General features: G+C 42.8%; 1 protein-coding gene across 1 annotated transcript in view; it reads right to left on the reverse strand.

Moving 5' to 3' along the window:
- Positions 1-1,629: 1,629 nt before the first annotated feature.
- Positions 1,630-27,936, reverse strand: part of dennd1c (DENN domain containing 1C) — a gene marked incomplete at both ends in the record, with an annotated part of 47,016 nt that continues 20,709 nt past the window's right edge. Inside the window, 14 exon segments of the mRNA XM_084318199.1 lie at positions 1,630-2,445; positions 2,980-3,205; positions 10,800-10,885; positions 14,036-14,143; positions 14,433-14,480; positions 15,533-15,583; positions 19,635-19,675; positions 19,971-20,061; positions 20,352-20,453; positions 21,964-22,073; positions 22,462-22,579; positions 23,624-23,669; positions 26,036-26,118; positions 26,120-26,137. Of these exon segments, the coding sequence (XP_084174325.1) occupies positions 1,630-2,445; positions 2,980-3,205; positions 10,800-10,885; positions 14,036-14,143; positions 14,433-14,480; positions 15,533-15,583; positions 19,635-19,675; positions 19,971-20,061; positions 20,352-20,453; positions 21,964-22,073; positions 22,462-22,579; positions 23,624-23,669; positions 26,036-26,118; positions 26,120-26,137 (1,944 nt within the window).

Consider the following 27,936-nt stretch of genomic DNA (forward strand, 5'->3'; position numbering starts at 1 on the left):
CCTTTGCCAACTTGCTGTACTTTGCTTGCAGGTCTGCAGCCATTATTGCTGGATTATGAATAGCCCCAACTTTAGCCAAGGTAACGTTATGGCTAAACCTTTAACGTTAGTTAACGCTAGCTTTCGGTTAGCTGTTCAATGCTAATAACACAACCAAGCGAACCCATCAGAGCTCCCCGTCAACACCCCTCTCGGGAAGATGGCATTTAAGAAAGTATCTGCTATTAAAATGACACAAACATTCGTTTTGTGGCATTAACGTTATATAGTTAGTGTTACACGTTCAATAACATCAGCATAGTATTTACCCGAACATACTAGCTCAGTTCCTTCCGTTGCTCATAGAGCCCTGAGAGTTGTACCCAATCCATTCTGCAATCTGTTAATAAAGTTTTCAATCAGACAAATGTATAGAAAGGCTTTGTTTTATTATAACATTTGTTGCAGTAAAATCATTATGCCTCGTTTGGTCATCCTGTGGAGCGCTGGTCGGCGGGGCCGGGGAGCTAACGTATTAGCTACGGTAAGCTTGTTGTGGTTCCCGGTTCTCGCAGGCAGATCAATGGCGGCATGCCCGGAAGTAGAAAATGAATAAACGCTTGCCGATTGGTGGTAAGAACAGCAGGAGGTGGGTGCTAGCGGTGTGACGTAATTGGCCAAATCGACTGTCAATCAAAATTGTTCTATTGCATTGGTTGAGAGCTCTGGTTGAGACAATAGTATCCAGCTGCAGGCTGCCAGACCATACTGGGAGAGGGATAGTGCTACATGGCATGGTGGAATTAATACCATAAACATATTTCTTGATGTTTCCTTTTTTTAAGTAAGTAAAGAGGCCTACAAATACAAACATACACATACAAATATACAGTAGTTTCATTAAAAAAATAAAAACTATTACAAAAAAAAAATATATATATATATATAAAAAAAAAAAATTACAAATATTTTTTTTGCCACAAATATCGGTATCGGTATCGGTATCGGCCGATTGTGTTAGTTGAACAATCGGTATCGGTATCGGTGGCAAATTTTCATATCGGTGCATCCCTATTAGTAGCTATTAGCCCTTTATCTAGCCTTCCAGGAAATATACTAGACCAAATGCCGTATAACGCTTATATTCACGGCGCTATAAAATGAGAACGTATTGATGACATTTTTTTTTCTTTAAGCCATTTTGAAGGGACGGTTTATGATCCCAATTGACAATGAGAATGGACAGATAGCAATACTATAAACAAAGTATAGATTTAGCTCTACAAACAGCCCCAAGTCTGTTTACATATGCTGGTCATCTCTAGTGATATTAGACTCATCCCAGTGGCCGCCAATGTGTTAAGAGAGTGATTACTTCATCTCTGCCTTTTCATAGTGTATTACATGATGGTGTATTAGCCCCCGCAACACACACACACACAAGGCCCAACTTCTCTGTAATGATTAACCTGTTTATCAACTGTTTATTCACCGTCATGGAATTCACTTGTCAGAGCCACTCCATCTAGTGGCCATTACACAAACTGCAGTTCATTGGTTGTGGCATTGAGCCAATGGGAGAAACAATCGGTTTAAATATTAGCCTAACATTTGGCACGGTAGCCTGCAAGTTGAGTCATTTCCCACCAATCAAGCCTCAAATCTCTTCTTCAGGTCCGAGACTTTGACGGGAGGCGGGGCTTCCTCCGATAGGCCACCTGCACCCAATGGGATGTTTGAGTTCTTCGTGGGGTAACTCTGTGAATTCTTCCAGCCCTGGGGCATCTCGCTGGACCTCCCTGTCTCACTCAAGCCCCTCATCTGGAACCTGATGCCTCGCCCGGATGCCGGGGGCCCGAAACGCGCCACAACCGACAGAACCTTCGGAGGGCAGGACGTCTGTCCGACCTCTGGCTCCTCTCCCCCTGCTTCACCCCTTTCTTCAGGAGCCACGGGAAGCTCACACCGAGGTGCGTCGGCGAGGCCATGCGCCCCGGGAGAAGCTGTGGTTCTGGGGTTGACTCTCCTGTCCTGCTCCTCGTGCTCTTCCGCCACCACCACGAGGCTATCGCCCGGTCTCTCTAGTCCATCCGCGTGCGGATCTACCGTCTTGGCATCTTTCTCCCACCCCTGACTCTCCTCTCCCTTCGCCTCCCTCGCCAGATCCCCCTGCGCGCAAAGCGGCTCCTGTGGCCTCCTCTTCTCCACCTCTCCTCCGGCCTCGACCTCTTCGTCCCCGTCTCTCCCGTCCTCCTTGTTGCCTGGCAACCCTTTGTTCTCACGGTTCTCCACCTCCTCCTCCTCCTCCGGTACCCTCAGAGCCAGGCTCTGCAGATCAGAGTCCTCAGTCACCTCTGACCCCTCCTCTGTTGCCTGTAGCCCCTCCTCCAGGTTCCAGCTGTGCAGACTGCCACTCCCACTGATGGACAGAGATAGACTCTCCTGGCTGGGCGTGGCCGGACCCCTCTGCAATAACACAACCACAGACAATTGTGAGAACCTCTGTGGGATTTACGCGCCTGTGTTTGTGTGTGCACCACTTGTATATTGAGCGTTTCAACTTGACGCCAGAAACATTCTAAACGGACCCACGTTTATTTCCCGTTGCAGTGTTTGCTAACATCAATAGCTGGTGGGAAATAAACCTTTCAAGCTTTTCCCTAGCAACACAATTCCACTGAAACGGTCTATACAACGTCCCTCTGCCCTCTGAACTCTGGTCATAAGAAGTGGGGACTTATGAGGGATGTGAGGATAATTTTGTTTTACTCTGATGTGTGGGTTGGAGTTTAGTAACTTATTATACAGAGAATTTCTCCGGACGTCTCTAGGCAGAGCCTGAGTTGTGGAACGGAAATAGCAACCTCTCCCCCGATCCCTTTGCCTTGAGGTCGCTGTTTGGCGGCATTACAGATCCTACCTTTAAGGCAGGTATGTGAGGGCTACTGATTAGGGGATGTCAGGCCCAAACATAGACTGTACCTGTCCCTCCCCGCTCACCTTGGTGATGAAGTCAAGGCTGTCGGGCCCAAACAGGTCCAGGCTGCGGGTGCCGTACAGCAGCCCGTGCTCATGGAGGCTCCGGGAGCTCAGTGTGTCGAAGATTTCCCCCAGCAGGTCCATCTCCTCTGGGTCACACAGCAGCGAGTCTTCCCCCTCCTCCTCCTCCTCCTCCTCCTCCTTCTGGAGGCCAGAGGGAGTCTCTGCCACTGAACCGGACACAGCCCTGAGACAAACAGAGGACGTGCGTTTCTATGTCTTACTTACATAATTGAATGCAAAGAATCGCACATGTCCATTTTTTTTTTTATCTTTGGACAGTCAATGTACTTACAGGTGTAAAGGCTCTCCAAGGCCCTCATTTATCAACAATGCGTAGAAAGTGTTCTATTTCCGTTCCTACGCATGGAATTTAGAATGTGTGTACGCACAGAAAAATCGGGATTTATCACACGTGCGTACACAGGTCCTATGCACACCTGCAAGTACTCCCTGTTGATAAATGCCACTTGTTCTACGTTCCGCGCTCGTGCACGATTTTAAGTATTTGCATTTAGAACCGCCCGTAATTAACCATATACGGTAATGAAACACCCCCATGAAATGTGGAAAAATTTACTAAGCCGAGCGAACGCGCGTTATGGGAGAAATACGCAACACGCGACACGCGACAGACATTTACACGGTGATGTCGGATATGATATCTATTAACTTCCTAAAGACCATTGCTGCCTGGGCAGTGCAAAACACTAATAAAGACCGTTAACCACTGTTTGCTGTTGGTGTCATTAATAACCATGCTGGAATATGACTGCCTTTTTTCGTTTAGTTCGATTAATACCCAGGGATTAAAGTTATCCGTCAATTTGATTCCAAATCGCGACGGATTTTCCGTACATTTTCTACCTGCATGGTTTAATATGATTTGTAGAGGCATACAATCTATTTTGATGTCGGTAAGTAGCCTATATATATATATTATATATAATAGCATAGCCTACATTATGCAACAGTAATTTGCGCATAACGCAGCATGGCACAGACACGTCACACGGAGCCCCGCGAAGCCTGCATACAGTAAACTAACTTGATCGTTAATATAACTGTTGTCCTTGTATCTTTATGCTTATGAAAACATTTCATAATATTTATAGGCTATAGGCCCTCATTTGGCCATAATAGCTTATTCTCAAATGGCTAAATCTCCTCTCTGACGGACCCATATAGCCTATATCATATTCCTATATGTCTCCAAGGAATTGTGGGGCTCTGGGAAGAAAGGTTGGGAACCCCTGCTATAGCCTATATCCTTTATAATGTTATAGGCTATTTGATTTACAGTAGTCTATTTATGATTTGTTTCCATAGCCGGTCTCAGTTATGCTGTGGCTGAGACGGGTCGGGATTAATGAAGCTGCTAGGACTAGACTGCTTCTCGGCTACGAATTAAAGCCACGATTGAAAATAATGTACTTCCTTTCTTGACAATAGCATATACTATAACAATAATACAAGAGCATACAAGAACAATGAATCTCACTACCATGTATAGCCTGCCTATGTGATCAATAAAAATGCGAACTTGAATTCAATCACGTCTGTGCCTGAGTGCACAAATAGACTGTGTTAGTCTCAGTGAAGTTTCAACGTAGGTCATTTATTCTAACCAACAAATTGAAGTAGAAAGCATTTCGTTGTGACCAATCTTATTTGGAAACATGACACACAAAATAATAGTATTTCGCTTTTTATTTTAAACAATATTTAATCGTGTTTGTAGGTGAGTGTTCTGCGTCTGCCCCCCCGTGCCAAACAAGCAGGCCAACTGCGCTCTAAAGGGCTCTTGTTCGCGTGTGAGCCTGTTATAATTGCACTCCTGTTGGGTCGTTCGTTGGGTTGGTCAGAGTCATTAACTATGGCTTCAGTGGATAACCCCAACCACCTGCATTTAAGCGATATTTTAATTACAGATACCCCAGTAATAACATTACTATTGAATTCAGTGGCGGACTGGGACACAAATTCAGCCCGGGACATTCAGACGCACCAGCCCACACACCGGCCCACGCACCGGCCCACGCACCGGCCCCGAAACCGGCCCACACAACGGCCGTTATGAAACACTTGTCCAGTATTAAACAACCCAAGGCTGTGGCTAAGGAGTCAACATCAGGGAGACCAAATCTACACACCGCCCCTAGATGTGCACTCATGCACAGTGCACACACACACACACACACAGACACACACATACATATACCGTTACTTCCTGTCATTGGCATATGTTTTTTCTTTTTTTTACTAACATCTTAGTGCCTCATTAGCCTAGGGATTAAGGATACATGAAGTATTAACTACACCATAATAATATTGAGGTTTTGATCCATAGAAAAGGTCTGTGCTACACAATTTCAGTTAGATTGGATTTATTGTCCTTTAATTTGGCACTCATGACATTAGTTGCTTGCCGTTTAATCAACATCGAAAGACCCCCCCACTTCCTCCCAGACACCCATTCCAAGAGCTTGTTTGCTCTCTCTCTCTCTCTCTCTCTCTCTCTCTCTCTCTCTATCTCTCTCTCTCTCTCTCTCTCTCTCTCTCGCTCTCTCTCTCTCTCTCTCTCTCTCTCTCTCTCTCTCTCTCTCTCTCTCTCTCTCTCTCTCTCTCTCTGTATGTGTCTCTCTGTGTGTGTGTGTGTCTCTCTCTCTCTGTGTCTCTCCCTCTCTCTGTGTGTCTCTCTCTGTGTCTCTCTCTCTGTCTCTCTCTGTGTGTCTGTCTGTCTGTCTGGACTGGGCTCTCTCTCTCCCCTCAGGGTCAGCTGTGCTGGACTGGGCACTCTCTCTCCCCTCAGGGTCAGCTGTGCTGGACTGGGCGCTCTCTCTTTCCTCAGAGTCAACTGCATAAGAAGAACATCAGCAATCAATAATAATGGCTTGAATTCATACAGCGTTTTTCAGCCTTTTGAAAACACCCAAAGTAGTAGTAGTAGTAGTAGTAGTAGTAGTAGTAGTAGTAGTAGTAGTAGTAGTAGTAGTAGTAGTAGTAGTAGTAGTAGTAGTAGTAGTAGTAGTTTATTCAGTCATCATCTCACACAATACAATATACACCATCATTTAACAATATTTGATTTTACAGTGACTGAGAAGGTACAGACTGAAGCAATGCTTATATAGCCTATGCCTGTCCTATATTCTTAACAAAAATTTAAAAAATTAAGACTCCAAAACAGTATTCTAAAAGAAAATAGCAAAAAAAAAAACAGTATTATTCACCCTTGTAGTTTTCAAAAATAGCTTTACAAACCATTTTCTTAAAAACCAAAAGCGAATTACTCATTCTTAACTGTATATCAGCATTGTTCCACAAAGCGCTTCACAGAACCCATCAAGCATTCACACTCACACAGTCATACGCTACTGGTGGTCGTGAGCAACATCAGCAAACACAGCTTCCCTGTGGCAGACTGACGGAATCATGTCTGCTATTCAGCGCCAACCACCATCAACAACCTTCATAAATACATTCAACATTAATGGAATAGGCTAACTACCAACTTAGCTGTAGCAGTTAGCTGTTATATGCAATCACATTTGTTTAACTACTGGGTAGTAGTTGACCTAGTTGTTAGCTTAAGCTAGTTAGCTGTGGTTATCTACAAACATGTAGATGAGACTAATCGAGAACATGGCTAACTGTTGGGAATTCTAAGGTACATCTTATTTAAGCATGTAAAATGGCAACTAATCAATTCAATCAATTAGATTACCAATATTATATCAACATGAAAATTTGAAAGGGAACATAATAGTATTTTATTTGAGTATTTACTATTATAATATTAGTAGCCAATTAATTTGCAGCCTGTCCTAGGTTCTGATTGGCTCTCTAGGTTAGCACTTTAGCTTCTGATGCTGTGGTGGGCACTAGTCCTAACATTGCTAACTAAACTTTTAGTCAGAGAAAAAACGTCACGAGTCACGACTATTTACGTCCACGTGCTGTAAGGAATCAGGAATACGGAAAGCACATTGTCTTGTAATAGAATGACTGAAATCACTGCAAGAACTAGTATAGGCTAGCTAGCCCTCATGAACCGGCACACACCAACAGTAGAATATGCACTAGGCTACTGCACGCACCTGTCATGTTACTGTTGGTTCCTTCCACTTGAACTTCATCATCATTAGCAGCAGCAGCTATTCTAACGCCAGCCCTTCCTCTACTAAACATGTCTGTAATTTTAGAACATTGTTCTGCGTCTTTTACTAGCAATTCTAGCTTTTTCAGCTCCACCCTTTCTTTTTTTGCATTCTCCATTTCTGCGCTTCTAGGCCTACTCGCGGTTGGGAGGAAACGTGAATCTCATTCACTGATGTCTCATGTCTCATTCAAGACTGGCTAACAAAAGCATGTCTTTCACTTAACACCAAGAAAACAGTGTGTATGATGTTCACAAAGTCACCAGTAGAGGTCACTCACTCTAATGTGTTTCTGGGAGAGGCGGAGCTGGACATTGTACATTAATTCAAGTATCTTGGGGTCACATTGGACTCTACATTGACCTTCAAAAAGTAATGTGAAGAAAGTGACAAACACAGTCAAGTTTAACATCGAAAACTTCAGGCAGATCAGGCCCTGCCTGCCAGTTAATGCTGCAAGGATGTTTCTGCATTCAATGATTTATCACACATCGAGTACTGTTTTATCAACTGGTCTCTTTCATATGTCACTACTCTTACACCAATAGAATTACTCTACAAAAAAGCCATAAAAGTATTTGATAGGAAACCAATTTCATTTCATCACTGTAATGTTTTAGAAAAACATAACATGCTAAGTTTCGAGAATTTCCAAGTTTTCAAATATACTTGCTTCATGTACAAGGTTCTGCATGGACTTGCCCCTCCCCATTGAATGAGTTCATCCAACAGAAAGCAGACACTGGCATTACCACCAGGGCCATCAGTAGAGGGGACTGTAAGGTGCCTTTTCGGTATACTACCATTGCAAAAACTGTGTTCTCTGTTAAAAGTGGTAACTACTGGAATAGCCTACCAGTTGTGATTAGAGAGTGCCCTACATACTCCATGTTCAAGACCCATCTTAAACTGCATCTTAAGGCAAACCAGAACTGTGATCATTTTTTATCTGATTTAGTTTATGCAACTTGTTTATTGTTTTATTGCCGGCCCACACACAGGCCCACACACCGGCCCACATAATGGCCCACACACCGGCCCACATACGGCCCACACACTGGCCCACACACTACACCGGCCCACACACTACACCGGCCCACATACGGCCCACACACTGGCCCACACACTACACCGGCCCACACACTACACCGGCCCACACACTACACCGGCCCACACACTGGCCCACACACCGGCCCACATACTGGCCCACACACTGGCCCACACACCGGCACACACACTGGCCCACATTAGTGGCCCACACACCGACTCACACACCGGCCCACACACCGGCCCACAGACTGGCCCACATACTGGCCCACACACCGGCCCACACACCGGCCCACATACTGGCCCACACACCGGCACACACACTGGCCCACATTAGTGGCCCACACACCGACTCACACACTGGCCCACACACCGGCACACAGACTGGCCCACATACTGGCCCACACACCGGCCCACACACCGTCCCACATACTGGCCCACACACTGGCCCACATTAGTGGCCCACACACCGACTCACACACTGGCCCACACACTGGCCCACACACTGGCCCACACACCGGCCCACATTAGTGGCCCACACACTGGCCCAAAAAAAAAAGTTAAAAAAAAAAAGTTAAAAAAAAAAGTATATATATTTTTTTTTTTTTTTTTTTTTTTTTTTTTGGACCAGCCCACTTTGGTTCCGGCCCATCGGGATTCGTCCCGAACGTCCCGATGGCCAGTCCGCCACTGATTGAATTCAATACAATGCATGCCTTCCTCCCGGTCACCAGCAACGACATGTATCAGTCAAATGCACATCGCAACATTGACTGAGTGGAATCCCTTTCTATTCACATAATTTGTGATGGAGCTACATGGGTGGTACAGTAACAGTCTATTGCTCGATCCATTCCCAATATATCACGATGGACCGTGCCGGTGGCCAAAGACCAGAGGGTGGAGAGGACTTGAATGTGCATGGGGATGGCATGTGCGTTTTGTTCCACACTTAATTGGGTCCCAATTTGCGGTACAAATCAAGGAGAATGTGTCTCGGGTAGTGGACTCTATAATATTATGTTCTCTTGGCAAATAGACTGTCCTATCTCTGAAAACAGTTCCCCGCGGAGCGCAGTCAGTGCACCCCGTAGTATTTCGATAACGCTATATATAAACCATGCTGCATTCATTCGGAAAGAAAGACCTATTCCAAATGCTATTTATAGGGTTTGACAATAATTACACTACTGTCGCTATTTTACAATTAACTATAATGAATTATGGGTCATACCGAACACGTCAGTCAAACTAATGCACAAAAGCTTATTTCCGCGTTGCAGTCTTCATATTCTACCGCTGGGCGCCAGGTACGCATGGTCTGAGCTGTGCGTAGATATATGCACAAAGTCAAGCACACGTTCAAATTGATAAGTCCCACACTTTGCTTAGAAATGATCGTACGCACGGGTTACGCATACGCACCATTGATAAATGAGGGCCCAAGGCTTTTGACTCAACGACACCCCTCCTCTCATGTCTTCACCCCTCCTCTCATGTCTTCAGCAATGCATTTGCACATCAGGACAACTTGGACTTGGATAGCAGCTTTTTTCCAAAGGGATTTACAACTTATGCCCCACATTCACCCGTTCACCGACAGCGGAGGTGACCATGCAAGGGTTAAGTATCTTGCTCAAGGACACTTCGACACACTGCTGGGAGGAGCCGGAATCAGACTGGGAACCTGTGGCTCAGGAGGTAGACCGGTCGCCTGGTAATCAGACGGTTCCCAGTTAGATTCCCACTCCTCCCAGGCAGCGTGTCGAAGTGTCCTTGAGCAAGACACTTAACCCCTAACTGCTCCCGATGAGCAGGTTGGCACCTTGCACGGTCGCCTCCGCCGTCGGTGTGTGAATGTGTGAGTGAATGTGAGGAACAAAAATGGTAAAGCGCTTTGGATAAAAGTGCTATATAAATGCACCATTTACCTTCCGATTACCAGATGACTTCTCTACCTCCTGAGCCACTTGCAGCTTCATATAAATGCAGTCCATCACTCCAACGTAAAATACTTTAGATACTTCTTTTCTTTTTTATTGATCTTTTTTCCCCCTCCTTTTTCCTCCGATTTTCTCCCATCCCAATGTTAGTCGTTATGCCAATTCCCAATCCCCTTCCTGGTCGCTGCGCACTTACCCCCCACAGTCGGTCTGGGAGAGTGGAGGCTATCACGTGCTTCCTCCGACACACGTCTAGCCAATCAACCGCTTCTTTTCACCTGGCAGCGCGGACTCTCACTGAGAGGGTGTAACGTGTGGAAGGATCACACTACCCCCCTTAGATCCTATCCGCGCTGAGCAGGCGCCCCGACCGAACTGTAGGAGTCGCTGTTTACAACGACCCGGACCCACCCCGCCAGCTTTCCCACCCTCTAATACTGCCAATTGTATTAGTGTGAACGGCCAGCTAAGCTGGTGACAACGCCGGAGCTGTGAGCTGGATTCGAACAGGCGAATCCAGCGTCTCCGCCACCTGACCGCCCAATACTTTAGATACTTCTGAGATTATGAACACATCACCTAAAAGACAGACTTATATGGTTCTCTCTCTCTGTGTCTCTGTCTCTCTCACCCGTCCCAGGTGTCTTTGTTGTCCTCTGTGTCGTCCTCGTCGTCCTCTCTGGCAGTATGTCTGGAGACAGGCCGGCGTGGACGAGACTGACGTCACACAACATGACATGACATGACGAAGCAAGGCGTGGCCACAGAACAGCCCCAGACACAAGCAGAGGCGGGGGTGAGTTACAACACGGAGGGAGACGGGATGCAGAGGTGGGGGTGAGTTACAGCACAGAGTGAGAAGGGATGCAGAGCAGCAGAGGCGGGGGTGAATTACAGCACAGAGTGAGACGGGATGCAGAGCAGCAGAGGCGGGGGTGAGTTACAGCACAGATGCAGAGCAGCACAGTCAAACGGTCAACAGACAACACAACAAGCAGATAAGGATACGTGTTAGTTTAAAGATAAAATCCGGATTTGATTTCACCATAACATTTCTGGGGGTATTTTCCACTTATGCCCTTAGTTTAAAGGGGCAATTCACAGAAAAAAAACTAAACCAAAAAGATTTCCCCCCTTATCCAGAGTGCCATCTATCCATCCAGATATTTTCTGTGTGATTTGCAGAGTTTTGGAGATGACTGCTGTCAATGGAGCTGAATGGCATTGGGTTTGTGGCACTCATGGCGCCAACGAAATGCATGTGGAAAACTCAACAGCAATGTCTCTTACCAGAAATCCTGACACAGTTCCTCAAGACAATCCATAGACCTTGTTGTGAACAGCTTCATTTAGGAACTATTTTCTTCCGAAGTACATTCCTTCCGAAGTACACCCCATTATAATATATGGCAGGTGTACTTCGGTAAAGAGATACTTTATCTCCAAAACTGTCTGGATGGAAAGATAGCCCTCAGAGTAAGAGGAAAAATGTGTTTTTTAATTGAATTAATTTTAAATTAAATACCCTTTAAGCATTGTAAATTAAATATTAAATATTTTTGGACATTTCTTATAACTCATAACTCAAAATACAGGCCTGTCTTACGCCAGTGTTTATCAGTATTACAATGTAAATGAATGGCCTCAAGTGTCACGTAGAATATAAAGTAATTTAAAGCTCAACGTAGTTAAGAAACTCAAAATATTAAGAGCGATGCACTGCTCTGTTTTATAAAATAATTTAGAACTGAACGTAGTAAAGAAACTCAAAGTATTAAGAGCGATGCACTGCTCTGTTGTTCTGTAAAGTAATTTAGAACTTAACTTTGTAAAGAAACTCAAAGTATTAAGAGCGATGCACTGCTCTGTTGTTCTGTAAAGTAATTTAGAACTTAACTTTGTAAAGAAACTCAAAGTATTAAGCGTGATGCACTGCTCTGTTGTTTTGTAAAGTAATTTAGAACTTAACTTTGTAAAGAAACTCAAAGTATTAAAGAGCAATGCACTGCTATGTTGTTTTATAAAGTAATTTAGAACTGAACTTTGTAAAGAAAAGTATTAAGACACCGCTGTTGTGCTGCCTAGACTCATTGCATCAACACTGTGATTATTGTACAGTAAATGAGGGCTATTTAATTTAATTTAACAATTTTATTGCACTGCACTATTGCACTATTTTACGGCGTCTATTCTATTTTACTCTTTTTATTACTGTCTATTTTAAAACGGCCATAGAATCAAACTATTAACAAAGAGGTCTATTGGGACGTTAGATCCTAATGTAAAAACTATGTGATTTGCCATACTTTGTCGATTTTGCTTCTATCTATTTTATGCTCGTTTTATATGTCTGCACTTTATTTATTGATCTGCCAAATTTCTTTTTTACTGCTGTGAAGCACTTTGAGCTGCAGTTCTTGTATAAAAGGTGCTATACAAATAAAGTGTATAATTATTATTAGAACCGGTCTGTCACATGCGGTCAGTACTTACTTAGCGGAAAGACAGTGTTTCAACAGAGAGCGCCATACTGCAATAACAGATTATATGCCTTTAAATACAAGGTCCACTGCTTTTAGAGGCCAATTCTCTGGCTCAGTAACCAATCGTTTCACACCCTAAAAACAATATCACAGAAAAGAAAACACTAGGAATAATTCAACAGAACCGTTTGTGAGGACTTGATTGAGAATTTGAGAGAAATAGTTTCAATCGCCGTTGTCCTGCATGCGCTGGCATCACTAACAGAACAGGAGATAGCCCTATCAAAAAACTCATGAACAAGCACCTCTTAAGAGACTCTTGAACACACACACACACAAACACACACGCACCCTGCACCTTATTAATATGCACATACACCTTTACGCAAGACACTTTCTGTAAAAATCTACTATTACATTTTTTTATCTTACCTTATTTTATATTTAATTAAATTTTATCGTACTACTACTAGTTTTTGTTATTGGACATATATACACACACACGCACACACATGCACACACACACACACACACACACACACACACACACACACACACACACACACACACACACACACACACGCACAAGCACGTAAACAAAGTTTAACATGCACATACACTATATGCAAGACACTTTTTGTAAATAATTAACTATTTTATCTTACCTCATTTTATATTTGATTTGATCTTACTACTACTTATTGTTACCATTCTTGTATTCATTGTTGTTTCTTAATTGTGCACTGTTGAGTCTGAGCTCGAAACACAAACATGTCATTACCTGCAGCGCCCCTGTATTGTTGTGTATTTGACAAATAAAGATTATTTCTTTTTTTTATCTACTTTTTCTCCCCATTTTTTAATTTTTCTCCCATCCCAATTTTGTATTATCCAATTCTACCTTCCCCTGTCTCGAACATTGTTAGACCATGCCTCCCACTGGTCGGCTGCAATGTGGACGAAGCCTTGCATCACGTGTCCCCTCCGGTACACGAGGAGGCAGCTGTCGCATCTTTTCACCTGCACAGCGCGATCTCTCAGTGGCGAGGAGTAACGCGTGGGAGGCTCTCGATGCCACCGATACTTCCTGATTCTGCTGTACAGGCGCACCAACCGACCTGTAGGAGTCGCTGTCCACAACGTCCGATCCCCACCCACCGGCTTTCCCACCCCCTAATACTGACGACCAGCCAAGCCGGACGCAACGGCGAGAGCTGGGCTCGAACCCAGCATCTCCTGCGTTAGTGGCGAGCGCCTTGCCCACTGCGCCACTTAGCCGCCAACAAAGGAAGAACTTGAACTTGAACTTAATAAATTAAACTGGCTACAGGGGGTGTGTTGTAATTGGCTAGTTTGGCAAGTTGTGGCGCATCTATGACCTCACCATTCCAAAGTGCTGCGTGATTGGCTGACGGCTCTGAAAGCAATCCGATTGGACGCGGCGGTGGGACACTGATCCTGCTCTCTGGAGAGTGCGTGCCTTATCGTGATCCTACACCACACATGTAATATATTATATAAACAAACACGCACACACACACATACACCAGTAATGAAAATAAAAACACAGGACACGCAGAATTAGTCAAATTAATGTTCATACATGCACACACACACACACACACACACACACACACACACACACACACACACACACACACACACACACACACACACACACACACACACACACACACACACACACACACACACACACACACACACACACACACACACACACACACACACACACACACACACACACACACACACACACACACCTTGGGTATCAGTAGGTTCTTCAGGCCGCGTTTGGTGAAACCTTTGGCCTGTAATGGATTGAAGAGATGATTAAGTGTTACTATAGTAATATACCCACAACATGCCATCTTCCCACCACAAATATAACCCACATGGATTCAAAGCCTGGTCCCATGCATAACAAACCAAACATCTACGGGTCAGCCAAAGGGGAATCTCCCTTTACTAGGCTTCAGATCAAGGGAGATATTAGGCTTCCTAGGCTTCAGGCCAAGGGAGATATTAGGCTTCCTAGGCTTCAGGCCAAGGGAGATATTAGGATTACTAGGCTTCAGCTCAAGGGAGATATTAGGATTACTAGGCTTCAGCTCAAGGGAGATATTAGGCTTACTAAGCTTCAGACCATGGGAGATCAGTGTTGTAGTCGAGTCACTAAATCTCGAGTCAGAGTCGAGTCTTGAGTCCCCAGTGTTCGAGTCAGAGTCCATGTCCGAGTCACCAAAGAAGAGCCCAAGTCGTGTCCCCATTACCTTAGCCCGAGTCCAAGGCATCAAGGTTGAATCACCTCCACTCTGGCAGTCAAAGAGCTGACATACAAAAAATATATACAAAAAAACTACATTAAACATAAAGGACACAGCGGTCACCATTTCAAAAGGAGTTTATTTACTTTGTGACACAATAACCAAACAAATGCACTAGCCATCAATGTCTTATGCCAAATGATTAGGGCCTATTACAAAAATAAATACAAATAAATAACTATTTATCATTTAACAAGTCCGAGTCCTCGTCTGCACCTTCGGAGTCCGAGTCATCAGTGCTCAAGTCCAAGTCGAGTCACGAGTCCTGAAAACCAGTCCAGGACTCAAGTACTACAACACTGTGGGAGATATTAGGCATACTAGGCTTCAGACAGGGTCAGTCTTCTATACTCACCCCCCCTGTGATCCCCCCCCCCCCCCCCCTGCAGGGAAACCAGTCAAGGACACACCACCACTGTAGCCCATGGAAAACCAAATCTACCTTTCAGCCAAAGGGCAATCCCCACTGCCTGTCAAGGGAGATATTAGGCTTACTGGCGGCTTCAGGCTACTCTGCTAAACAGACCTGGACTTACCTTCATGTTTGCCTTTGACTTCATGTTGAGGATGAGAGCCCCTCCCCCTTTCTGTCAAAGGAACCAATTAAAAAAGATTTACTTTCTAAAATCAAAAGAAAAAAAGTGGGTAAATTAAATTAAATTGGGGGGCGACAGTGTCTCGGGAGGTAGAGCAGTCGCCTGGTAATCCGGAGGTTCCCGGTTTGATTCCCGCTCCTCCCGCAGCATGTCGATGTGTCCTTGAGCAAGACACTTAACCCCTAACTGCTCCCGATGAGCAGGTTGGCGCCTTGCATGGTTGCCTCCGCCGTCGATGTGTGAATGTGTGAGTGAATGTGAGTAAAATGTGAGGAACAAATTGTAAAGCGCTTTGGATAAAAGCTGTACAGTATATAAAAAAGCTGTACAGTATATAAATGCACCATTTACCCTTTTAAATGGATTTTTTATTCAATTTATTTTTGGGCTTTCTTTATTTTTCACCCATCCCAATTTAGTCGTTATGCCAATTCCCTTGCTGGTCGTTCCCTTGCTGGGGCGCATTGCCCCACTGTCGGCCTGGGGAGGGTGTAGAACTACCACATGCCCCCTCCGATACATGTGGAGTCGCCAGCCGCTTATTTTTACCTGACAGCTAGGAGTTTCACTGGAGGAGTTTAGCGTGTGTGGAGGTTCCCCCAGATCCCCTCCCTGCTGAACAGGCACCCCGACCGACCAGTAGGAGTCGCAGTTTACAACGACCAGGACGCGTGTATGCTTTTACCAACGCGTTCGTGTTTCATGGGTTCCCGTTTTGCGCTCTGATTGGCCGCTGACCTACGCTAGCACGCCCCCCTCGCTACGCCCGCAGCAGCGGACGCTAAATTGAACAGCTGTTTCCACGCGTACGCCCCCCTCGCTATGAGTGACGCACGAACAGCTGTTTCCGCGTGCTACATACAATTGTTAAGGGGATGCAGACCAGAGAAAGTCTTTCGTCTTGTTTACATCAGGGTCCCCCATTTTCAATTCATCATAATAAGTGTGACTTTATATGTGCGCTAAAGTTCGCATTTAAAGTGCTTAGAAATGCCGGTAAATGCCCGGTAAATGCCCGGTAAATGCCGGTTCATTCATGCTTTGAGGCACGCTTCCTGACAGGATTTTATAATATTGTATTTTATAATATTGTAGATTGACAACGCTCTCAGCTGACTGGGGTCAAGCCAGCCTGCAATTCGGATATCACAGTCAAGTGGTCCACCCGTTTATTTTCGTTTGCACATACACTTGCCTTATTACGGTAAAAAGGTTTTTAGTTCATGCTAACGTTACCTTTTCCTTAATGCTTTCCTGTGTACAGACAGTTGCCATCCTGTTTCCCCTTCACCCCTTTGTATCTCATACGATTTAGCAAGAGATGTTATGTTCAGTTACAAATTAATATTTCATATTGTATACACGACGAGTGTGACATGAAGCGCTACATTCAGAAAGGGAAAAAAAGCCCTCGGAAACGTTCAGTATTCTGATGTGGCATTTCAAAATAAAAGCCCTCGAAAATGTTATATAAATTTACCTCAACGTTAAGATTATAATTTAAAGGAAAGCACCCATAGTTCAAGGCCAACACCTCAGAGTGTCACCCATAAACGTTCAGTACATTCTGATGTGGCATTTCAAAATAAAAGCCCTAAAAAATGTTATATAAATTTACCTCAACTTTCAGATTATAATTTAAAGGAAAGCACCCAAAGTTCAAGGCCAATTCCACTTCAGAGTTGTAATGGAACACCTCAGAGAGTCACCCAGAAGCGTTCAGTACATTCTGATGTGGCATTTCAAAATAAAAGCCCTAGAAAATGTTATATAAATTTACCTCAACTTTCAGATTATAATTTAAAGGAAAGCACCCAAAGTTCAAGGCCAATTCCACTTCAGAGTTGTAATGGAACACTTCAGAGTGTCACCCAGAAACTTTCAGTACATTCTGATGTGGCATTTCAAAATAAAAGCCCTCGAAAATGTTATATAAATTTACCTCAACTTTCAGATTATAATTTAAAGGAAAGCACCCAAAGTTCAAGGCCAATTCCACTTCAGAGTTGTAATAGAACACCTCAGAGTGTCACCCATAAACTTTCAGTACATTCTGATGTGGCATTTAAAAATAAAAGCCCTCGAAAATGTTATATAAATGTACCTCAATTTTCAGATTATAATTTAAAGGAAAGCACCCAAAGTTCAAGACCAATTCCACTTCAGAGTTGTAATGGAACACCTCAGAGTGTCACCCAGAAACTTTCAGTACATTCTGATATGGCATTTCAAAATAAAAGCCCTCGAAAATGTTATATAAATTTACCTCAACTTTCAGATTATAATTTAAAGGAAAGCACCCAAAGTTAAAGGCCAATTCCACTTCAGAGTTGTAATGGAACACCTCAGAGTGTCACCCAGAAACTTTCAGTACATTCTGATGTGGCATTTCAAAACAAAAGCCCTATAAAATGTCATAAACTAGCAATATTTCCTCAACTTTCAGATTATAATTTAAAGGAAAGCACCCAAAGTTCAAGACCAATTCCACTTCAGAGTTGTAATGGAACACCTCAGAGTGTCACCCAGAAACTTTCAGTACATTCTGATATGGCATTTCAAAATAAAAGCCCTCGAAAATGTTATATAAATTTACCTCAACTTTCAGATTATAATTTAAAGGAAAGCACCCAAAGTTAAAGGCCAATTCCACTTCAGAGTTGTAATGGAACACCTCAGAGTGTCACCCAGAAACTTTCAGTACATTCTGATGTGGCATTTCAAAACAAAAGCCCTATAAAATGTCATAAACTAGCAATATTTCCTCAACTTTCAGATTATAATTTAAAGGAAAGCACCCAAAGTTCAAGACCAATTCCACTTCAGAGTTGTAATGGAACACATCTGAGTGTCACCCAGAAACTTTCAGTATATTCTGATGTGGCATTTCAAAATAAAAGCCCTCGAAAATGTTATATAAATTTACCTCAACTTTCAGATTATAATTTAAAGGAAAGCACCCAAAGTTCAAGGCCAATTCCACTTCAGAGTTGTAATGGAACACCTCAGAGTGTCACCCAGAAACGTTCAGGCAGTCGCCTTATGCAGCATCACTTTTCACATCAAAACAAAAGTAGAACTGTAATGTGGAGTGGACTTAAACATATTTACAATTAGCATTTTATAAAGTAGAACTGTAATGTTTACATTCTCAGTCAGTGCTAAGTGCAGCATCCCTTTTCACATCAAAACAAAACAGCTGTTTGTGCGTCACTCATAGCGAGGGGGAAACAGCTGTTCGATTTAGTGTCCGCTGCTGCGGGCGTAGCGAGGGGGCCGTGCTAGAGTAGGTCAGCGGCCAATCAGAGCGCAAAACGGGAACCCGGAAACACGATCGCGTTGGTAAAAGCATACACGCGACCAGGACACATACCCCACCGGCTTCCCACCCGCTAACACTTTGGGCTAGATCCACAAAGAATGGATTGCACGATGCTAGTTGCACCCTACTTACAATTCATTATGAATTGAAAATGGGGGACCCTGGTGTAAACAAGACGAAAGTCTTTCTCTGGTCTCAAATTGATTGATTGAAAATTGTATTAACAGATTGCAGAATGGGTACAATACAGTACGGCTCAATACACACAATTGTTAAGGGGATGCAGACCAGAGGAAGACTTTCGTCTTGTTTACACCAGGGTCCCCCATTTTCAATTCATAATGAATTGTAAGTAGGGTGCAACTAGCACTGTGCAATACATTCTTTGTGGATCCCGCCCTCAGTGTGTTAATAGGGACGACTGACCAAGCCGGAGGTACCGCTGAAAGCTGGATTTGATCCCAGAGTCTCTGCGGTGGTAGGCGAGTGCTTAGTCCACTGCGCTACCCAGCCGCTCCTGAAAAGTGTCTTTTACTTTGATTTCTGAAATGTAACCGTGGCTCTTGGGGCTTTTACTATTGGAGAGATTTCCCCCGATGCAGACACCTGGTCTCAGCCTGGTCTGAGCCTGGTCTCAGCCTGGTAGAGCAGCCCTGGTATTCGGTATCAGTATCATCCCCAGTACAAGTGGAAGCTCTTGAAGAAGTAGCAGAGTCTTACCTTCAGGTTTCCTACGAGTTGCTTGTAGGACTTAGTACCTCCTGCAGATGGAGAAAGACAGGGGTGACGGAACAGCTTGAGATACACCTGCTAATGCAATGGAGACAGTACTGTATACGCATGCATGGATACACATTAACATGCATGTGGAAGAGCACACACACACACACACACACACACACACACACACACACACACACACACACACACACACACACACACACACACACACACACACACACACACACACACACACACACACACACACACACACACACACACACACACACACACACACACACACACACACACAGACACAGACACACACACACACACCTGCCGCTGTTCTACACTGTAGAATCTCCTCTTCAAACAGGTCATCTGGTTCCTTGCCTTGGTTCACCAGCTCCAGGCGCCCATCGATAAACTGAAAATCACTCAAAATCAACATTTTCTGTTGGTGACTAAAGTAAGGGTGTGTCACTAAGGTAAGGGTGTCTAACTAAGGTAAGGGTGTGTAACTAAGGTAAGGGTGTGTCATTAAGGTAAGGGTGTGTAACTAAGGTAAGGGTGTGTAACTAAGTAAGGGTCTGTAACTAAGGTAAGGGTGTGTAACTAAGTAAGGGTGTGTCATTAAGGTAAGGGTGTGTGGACAATGTATTTCCAGAGCTCAACTTGTGCATGATGACTTGATGAGTGAGGAGAGGATGGTTGTACCTGTTTGAAGAACTGCAAATGAACAGCACCCTCTAGAAACTGTCTCATACTAGGAGACTTGTGGTCTAGAAACAGATGCTCACTGAACCACACCTCTCCTTCCTGTAGACTCAGAGAGAGCGAGAGAGAGAGAGAGAGAGAGAGAGAGAGAGAGAGAGAGAGAGAGAGAGAGAGAGAGAGAGAGAGAGAGAGAGAGAGAGATGAGAGAAAGAGGGTGATGAAAGAGGAGAACGAATAAATGACTGCATTTCTATATAATTTTTCTAGTACCAGGACACAGAGTACTTTACAATGGAATGACTGTGTACAGTATATTTGTCAGTGTGGCTGGCCACAATGAGAATCAAACTCCATGATCATAGGGCCAAGCACTTTACCCATTGATCCAATGATGACACAATGAAGGAATGTATTTTGGTCATATATGTTTAACTCCTACCTCCCTATATAGAGTATAGAAAGTTATTCAATTCCACAATAAATCATAATCTTTACAATACAAATAATCTCAGATGGGATCTCTGGGACTAAGTCGTATCCACTGGGCACCTGTGACCTAATAATAATAATACAGTATTTGGCTGTCCTTGACATTAAATAGTTAGAGAACGTCTACACTAAATGTTTCAAGTTTCTTGGAATTCTACCTTGGAATTCTATCTTAGAATTCTACCAGTCCCTACAGTAGAACATCCGACCGGCACATCTGGCCCGCCTTTTTTTTTTGGCGAAAAACAAAGGTTAGGCACCGTTTCTATAGATCACCATTGAAAATCAAGTGACTTCAAACTAAAGTGTTTTTATGACCATCTAACGGGACGGTTTTAAACTGTGTGAGTCAATATGTTTATTGTTATTACCTACATTGCTTTTACCATTTGTATTATTCTCTGCATTGCTTTATCTATTTTAGTTTCAAGTTTCAAGTTCAAGTTTTGTTTTATTTGTCATATAAGGTACATGTACATTATAGTGAAATTCTTGGTTCTGTATGACCCTCCTGAAATTGTGCTTCATACAGTAAAAGAAGTTAAAGATTACTGACCAAACACTATACAAAATGTACAAAATGCAAAACAACAAAATGCAAAAATTAGGTAGAAGAGTTAGTGAAAATCTGTATTCCCAATAAATAGAGTGAATGTTTAAAGTGAGTGTGTGCATGTGGATGTTGTGTGCAATGAATGTAGAATTGATGAGTGTAGAATTGATGAGTTAGTGTTGCATAGAGTCCGCATTGAGCATCCTGATGGAAACTCCTGTGCTGGCCAAGAGACTCTGTCTTTTATGCTATTATTATTATTATTATTATTATTATTATTATTATTATTATTATTATTATTATTATTATTATTATTATTATTATTATTATTATTATTATTATTATTATTATTATTATTATTATTATTATTATTATTATTATTATTATTATTATTATTATTATTATTATTATTATTATTATTATTATTATTATTATTATTATTATTATTATTATTATTATTATTATCATTATTATAATCATTAGGATGTTCAGTTGTCAAAATGATGTCACATGTGAGATTATATGCCAGAAAGGGCAAACACATGATAATGTTAGTGCGTTTGGTTTGACCTTGTGTCCCTGCAGGGCGTCTTGGTAGCCTCCAAACAGTAGAGCCTGGGCTCTGAGGAAGGCCCTGGCCACCCCCCACCCAGCAGATGCCGCCTGACGTTTCCCGACATCTAGGGACAGAATGACACAGATTAAAAAAATGTATGCATCGCATTCACACACGCACGCACGCACGCACGCACGCACGCACGCACGCACGCACGCACGCACGCACGCACGCACGCACGCACGCACGCACGCACGCACACACACACACACACACACACACACACACACACACACACACACACACACACACACACACACACACACACACACACACACACACACACACACACACACACACACACACACACACACACACACACACACACACACACACACACACACACACACACACACACACACACACACACACACACACACACACACACACACACACACACACACACACACACACACACACACACACACACACACACACACACACACACACACACACACACATCATTACCACATCTGGCGGTATTCTCTTCAGGTCGTCAAAGGGCGATTCCAGTGTGTTTGTATCTACATTGAGAACGACCACCTCCTCCAAGCCACGACTCCTCACGTTCTGTTATAAAGATGGAGACACAACACACACACACGCGCACACACACACGCGCGTGCGCACACACACACACACACACACACACACACACACACACACACACACACACACACACACGTCACACACACACACACTCACTAACATGATATTTTATGTCATATAATCGGAAGCTTACTTTAATAATAATAATCTTTAATTATTATTTTTCATTTATTTGTACTCAATGAGTGCAATGTGGTCCTGTGGTGCTCAATTATAGGCTACTTCTAAATCTCATTCACAATGGGTATTTTATATATATATATATATATATATATATATATATATACTGTTCTATATATATAGTATATATTATATAGTATATGATAAGTCAGTGTATATACAGTAAGTCAGTATACAGTAAGCCAGTGTATATACAGTAAGTCAGTGTATATACAGTAAGTCAGTGTATATACAGTAAGTCAGTATACAGTAAGTCAGTGTATATACAGTAAGTCAGTATATGGTAAGTCAGTGTATATACAGTAAGTCAGTATACAGTAAGTCAGTGTATATACAGTAAGTCAGTATACGGTAAGTCAGTGTATATACAGTAAGTCAGTATACAGTAAGTCAGTGTATATACAGTAAGTCAGTGTATATACAGTAAGTCAGTATACGGTAAGTCAGTGTATATACAGTAAGTCAGTATACAGTAAGTCAGTGTATATACAGTAAGTCAGTATATGGTAAGTCAGTGTATATACAGTAAGTCAGTATACAGTAAGTCAGTGTATATACAGTAAGTCAGTATACGGTAAGTCAGTGTATATACAGTAAGTCAGTATACAGTAAGTCAGTGTATATACAGTAAGTCAGTGTATATACAGTAAGTCAGTATACGGTAAGTCAGTGTATATACAGTAAGTCAGTGTATATACAGTAAGTCAGTGTATATACAGTAAGTCAGTGTATATACAGTAAGTCAGTGTAGTCAGTGTATATACAGTAAGTCAGTGTATATACGGTAAGTCAGTGTATATACAGTATGGTAAGTGTTTTCTTTACCTCTGCTAGACTGGAGTGGACTCCTATGAGGTACGGCATCGGAGCACTGAAACAAACAGAGCAGGTGTAGCTGGGAAACAGAGTGAAGCAACGTGTGTGTGTGTGTGTCTGAGAGAGAGAGAGAGAGAGAGAGAGAGAGAGAGAGAGAGAGAGAGAGAGAGAGAGATAGAGGGTGTATGTCAGAGAGATAGAGGGGGTGTCTGAGATAGAGAGAGAGATAGAGAGGGTGTGTGTGTCAGAGAGAGAGATGGGGGGGTGTCTGAGATAGAGAGAGAGAGAGAGAGAGAGAGAGAGAGAGAGAGAGAGAGAGAGAGAGAGAGAGAGAGAGAGAGAGAGAGAGAGCATTTGACTCAATTTGGCACGAGGGTCTGCTGTACAAGCTGTTAGATAGTGGCATTGGAGGGAAAACCTACGACCTCATAAAGTCAATGTACACCAACAACACATGTGCTGTGAGGGTTGAGGAAAAACACACAGACGTCTTTACTCAAAGCCGTGGGGTTAGACAGGGGTGCAGTTTGAGTTCAACCCTCTTTCAACATATACATAAATGAACTGGCAAAAACATTGGAACAAACTGCAGCACCTGGCATCCCCCTAGCAAACACAGAAGTATAATGCCTACTGTTTGCAGATGACCTGGTGCTGCTGTCTCCAACAAAAGAAGGGCTACAGCAGCACCTTTATCTTCTGCACAAATTCTCCCAGACATGGGCACTGACAGTAAACATAACAAAAACTAAAGTTATGATATTCCAAAAAAGGCCCAGCCTACAACAACACAAACACAAATTCCTCCTAGACACAATTTCCCTAGAACACACAAAAAACAGTCAAAGCAAGAAGGGCTTTTTATGCCATCAAAAGGAACATCAAGTTAGACATTCCAATCAAAATCTGGCTCAAAATATTAGACTGTCATAGAACCCATTTCCTTATATGGTTGCGAAGTCTGGGGCCCACTTGCAAACCAAGACTTCACCAGATGGGACAAACACCCAATTGAGACTCTGCATGCAGAATTTTGCAAATCCATTCTCCGCACCCAATGGAAAACACCAAATAATGCATGCAGAGCAGAACTAGGAAGATACCCACTAATCATCAAAATCCAAAAAAGAGCATTTAAATTCTACAATCACCTAAAAGAAAGTGACCCAGACACACTCCACAACAAAGCCCTCACCTACAGACAGACCATTGAGAGATGCCCACTCAGCCAAATGGTTCTGGGACTCTGCTCACAAACACAAGCAGAGCCACCAGACAGAAACCACACTGGACTAAACCAAATTATAAGAAAACAAAAAGAAAACTATCTGACACATTAGAAAGAATCAACCCAAAACCAGAGCAAATTGAAATGCTATTTGGCCCTAAACAGAGAGTACACAGTGGCAGAATACCTGAGCACTGTGACTGACCCAAAACTAAGAAGATCCTTGACTAGGTACAGACTCAGCGAGCACAGCCTAGCCATAAAGAAAGGCCGCCATAGGCAGACCTAGCTCCCCAGAGAAGACAGACTGTGCACCCACTGCACACAAGAAGAGGTAGAAACCGAGCTCCACTTCTTAACAACCTGCCCACTATACCAAGACATCAGAGACATATACTTCCACAAATTGCATAACACCCAAAGAGACTTTGAAAACATGGAAAATAACTCAAAACTCCCATACCTACTGGGAGAAATACAAGAATGTGCAAACACAGCAGCAAGATTTGTGAGCTGCTGTGACAAGAAAAGTGACATCCAACGGAATACAACCACCATAAAGACTGTCAATCATACAAGAAATTCCTTCTGCAATGTACTGATTCTTTTATTTTCTGTTTGATTGTTTTGTTTTGTTTGGCTTTGGCAAGTAAACGTATGTTTCACATGTCAATAAAGGCCCATTTGAATTGAATTGAATTGAATTGAGAGAGAGAGAGAGAAGGATAGAGAGAGAGAGAGAGAGAGGGAGAGAGAGGAGAGAGAGAGAGAGAGGAGAGAGAGAGAGAGAGAGAGAGAGAGAGAGAGAGTGTGTGTGTCAGAGAAGAGAGAGAGAGAGATGGGGGGGTGTCTGAGAGAGAGCGAGAAAGAGAGAGAGAGGGTGTGTGTGTCAGAGAGAGAGAGGGGGGGGGGTCTGAGATAGAGAGAGAGGGTGTGTGTCAGAGAGAGAGAGTGTGTGTGTCAGAGAGAGAGAGAGAGCGTGTGTGTCAGAGAGAGAGAGAGTGAAAGAGAAAGTGTGTGTGTGTGTGTGTCTCTGAGAGAGAGTGTGTGTCAGAGAGAGAAAGATAGTGTGTGTCTGAGAGAGAAAGAGAGATAGTGTGTGTCTGAGAGAGAGAGAGAGAGTGTGTGTGTTGTGTGTCTGAGAGAGAGAGAGAGAGAGTGTGTGTGTGTGTGTGTGTGTTTTGTTCTCTGACCAGCAGTAGTCCAGCAGGTGAGGAGGGAGAACAGGGATGAAGATGTGCTGCCAGAACATGGGGTAGAGCACGGCACTGAGCGCAATGGACACACGCTGTCAACTACACACAGGGATCACGACGCATGTCAAACCGTCGGGAATTCATAATATCCTCATGATGTAAGGGGGGGGGGGGGGGGGTAATGATTAAGTAACGAGGAACTAATGAGGAACAATATGTTAAAAAGCATTAATGTTATTTAACAGATAGTTAATTTTCAGGATTAGAGGAAGGCAGAGGGTGGGGGATTGAATGGATTGAAATTTGTATTAACAGATTACAGAATTGGTCAGTGGCGTCCTTTCAGTAAAAGGCAAGGTATGGGCGAAGAGGGGGGGGGGGGGGGGGGGGGGTGAAGGGGGGGATTTTTTTTGTCAAATCAGTTGTGCAATAGTCACTTTGGTGAGTTGTTTTTATACAATTCAGTTATATGACATTTAGGTATGACACAGACTACACAAGCATTTTTAGTATAGAAATGTGTCCAACAGACTAAAGCAGGGAACCACAATATTTTGCATACGAATTATGCAGAATGTATTATCATAACTGTCTATTACTTTTCTTGCAATTGAGCCAATTTTCCTTAGGTACGGTTTTGAGGTGCTGTGTTCAACAGAATGTAGTATCAAAAACACATTCACAAAAAGTATGGGTTACTGAATGCTGAACTGCACTATTATAATCACTAAGCCCGACCTTACCTGTGTCCCTGTATCACTTGTCTCTGCTGCCCTTTGATAAAAAAAACGTCCCTAGTCCATTTTCCCTTTTTTTTGGGCATATTTCAGTTAGTCACAGTAAAAGTCACCCTATAAAAGTGAGATAATTGACCATATCAAAACATGCTAGGGCTGTACCGAATAGTTCCAAGCTTCGTTCATAATGTTGACAATTCGAATTCTAAATAAACATAACAAATTGTAAAAAAGATTTTTTTAAATTTTTTTTTAAATTTTTTTTTGCCAAGGTATGGCGAGTGCCATACCTTGCCATACCAAATGGACGCCCCCTGGAATTGGTACAATACAGTACGGCTCCATACGCACAATTGTTAAGGGGATGCAGACCAGAGAAAGACGTTCCGCCTTGTTTTAAATCAGGGTCCCCCATTTTCAATTCATCATAACATTAATTTGATGACATACAGATATACAGTACTGTTTGAGAGTCAAATGGAATGTTGTTTACTAAATGTGTCGTTGTACATTTACATTTAGCTGATGCTTTTATCCAAAGTCACTTACAAGTTCTGTACAACAAGTCAGCAGGAAGGGTACAACTCCTTCAGCTGAGTAACATTGTTCGTCAAACAGTGTTGAAACTTGGGTGCTACACTCTTGAGTGCATAGTAGTATAGATATTAGCATAGTAGGTAGTAATATAGGCAAGGGAGATTATTTAGTAGCTAAATGCATGATAGTAAAAGAAGATAATCATTTCAGATATTGATTGAAGTGTCTTTAGTCGATGGCTTTATGTGCACTGTATAGGTGTTTCATAGGTGCTTTATAGGTGTTTTATAGGTTTTGAGTTGTTTTATTTCTCACATATAAAGTACATGTACATTACAGTGAAATGCTTGGTTCTGTATGAGCCTCCAGCCTATGTGCTTCATACAGTAAAAATAAGTAAAAAAGTTAAAAGAATAAAGTCCAACCACTATACAAAATATACAATATACAATACAATATACAATATACAAACTATATACAAAGTTACAAAATGCTAAATGGGGTATGGATGTAGTGCAAATCTTTTTGTAATAAATAAATAAATTATGGTGTAGTGTTAAAACGTGTTTAAAGTGTCTAAAGTGAACTGTCTATGTGTGTGGTCCATGTCAAGTCCTCGGATAT

Source organism: Notolepis coatsorum (genome assembly GCF_963971535.1).
Source record: "Notolepis coatsorum genome assembly, chromosome: 7".
NCBI classification, from domain to species: domain Eukaryota; kingdom Metazoa; phylum Chordata; class Actinopteri; order Aulopiformes; family Paralepididae; genus Notolepis; species Notolepis coatsorum.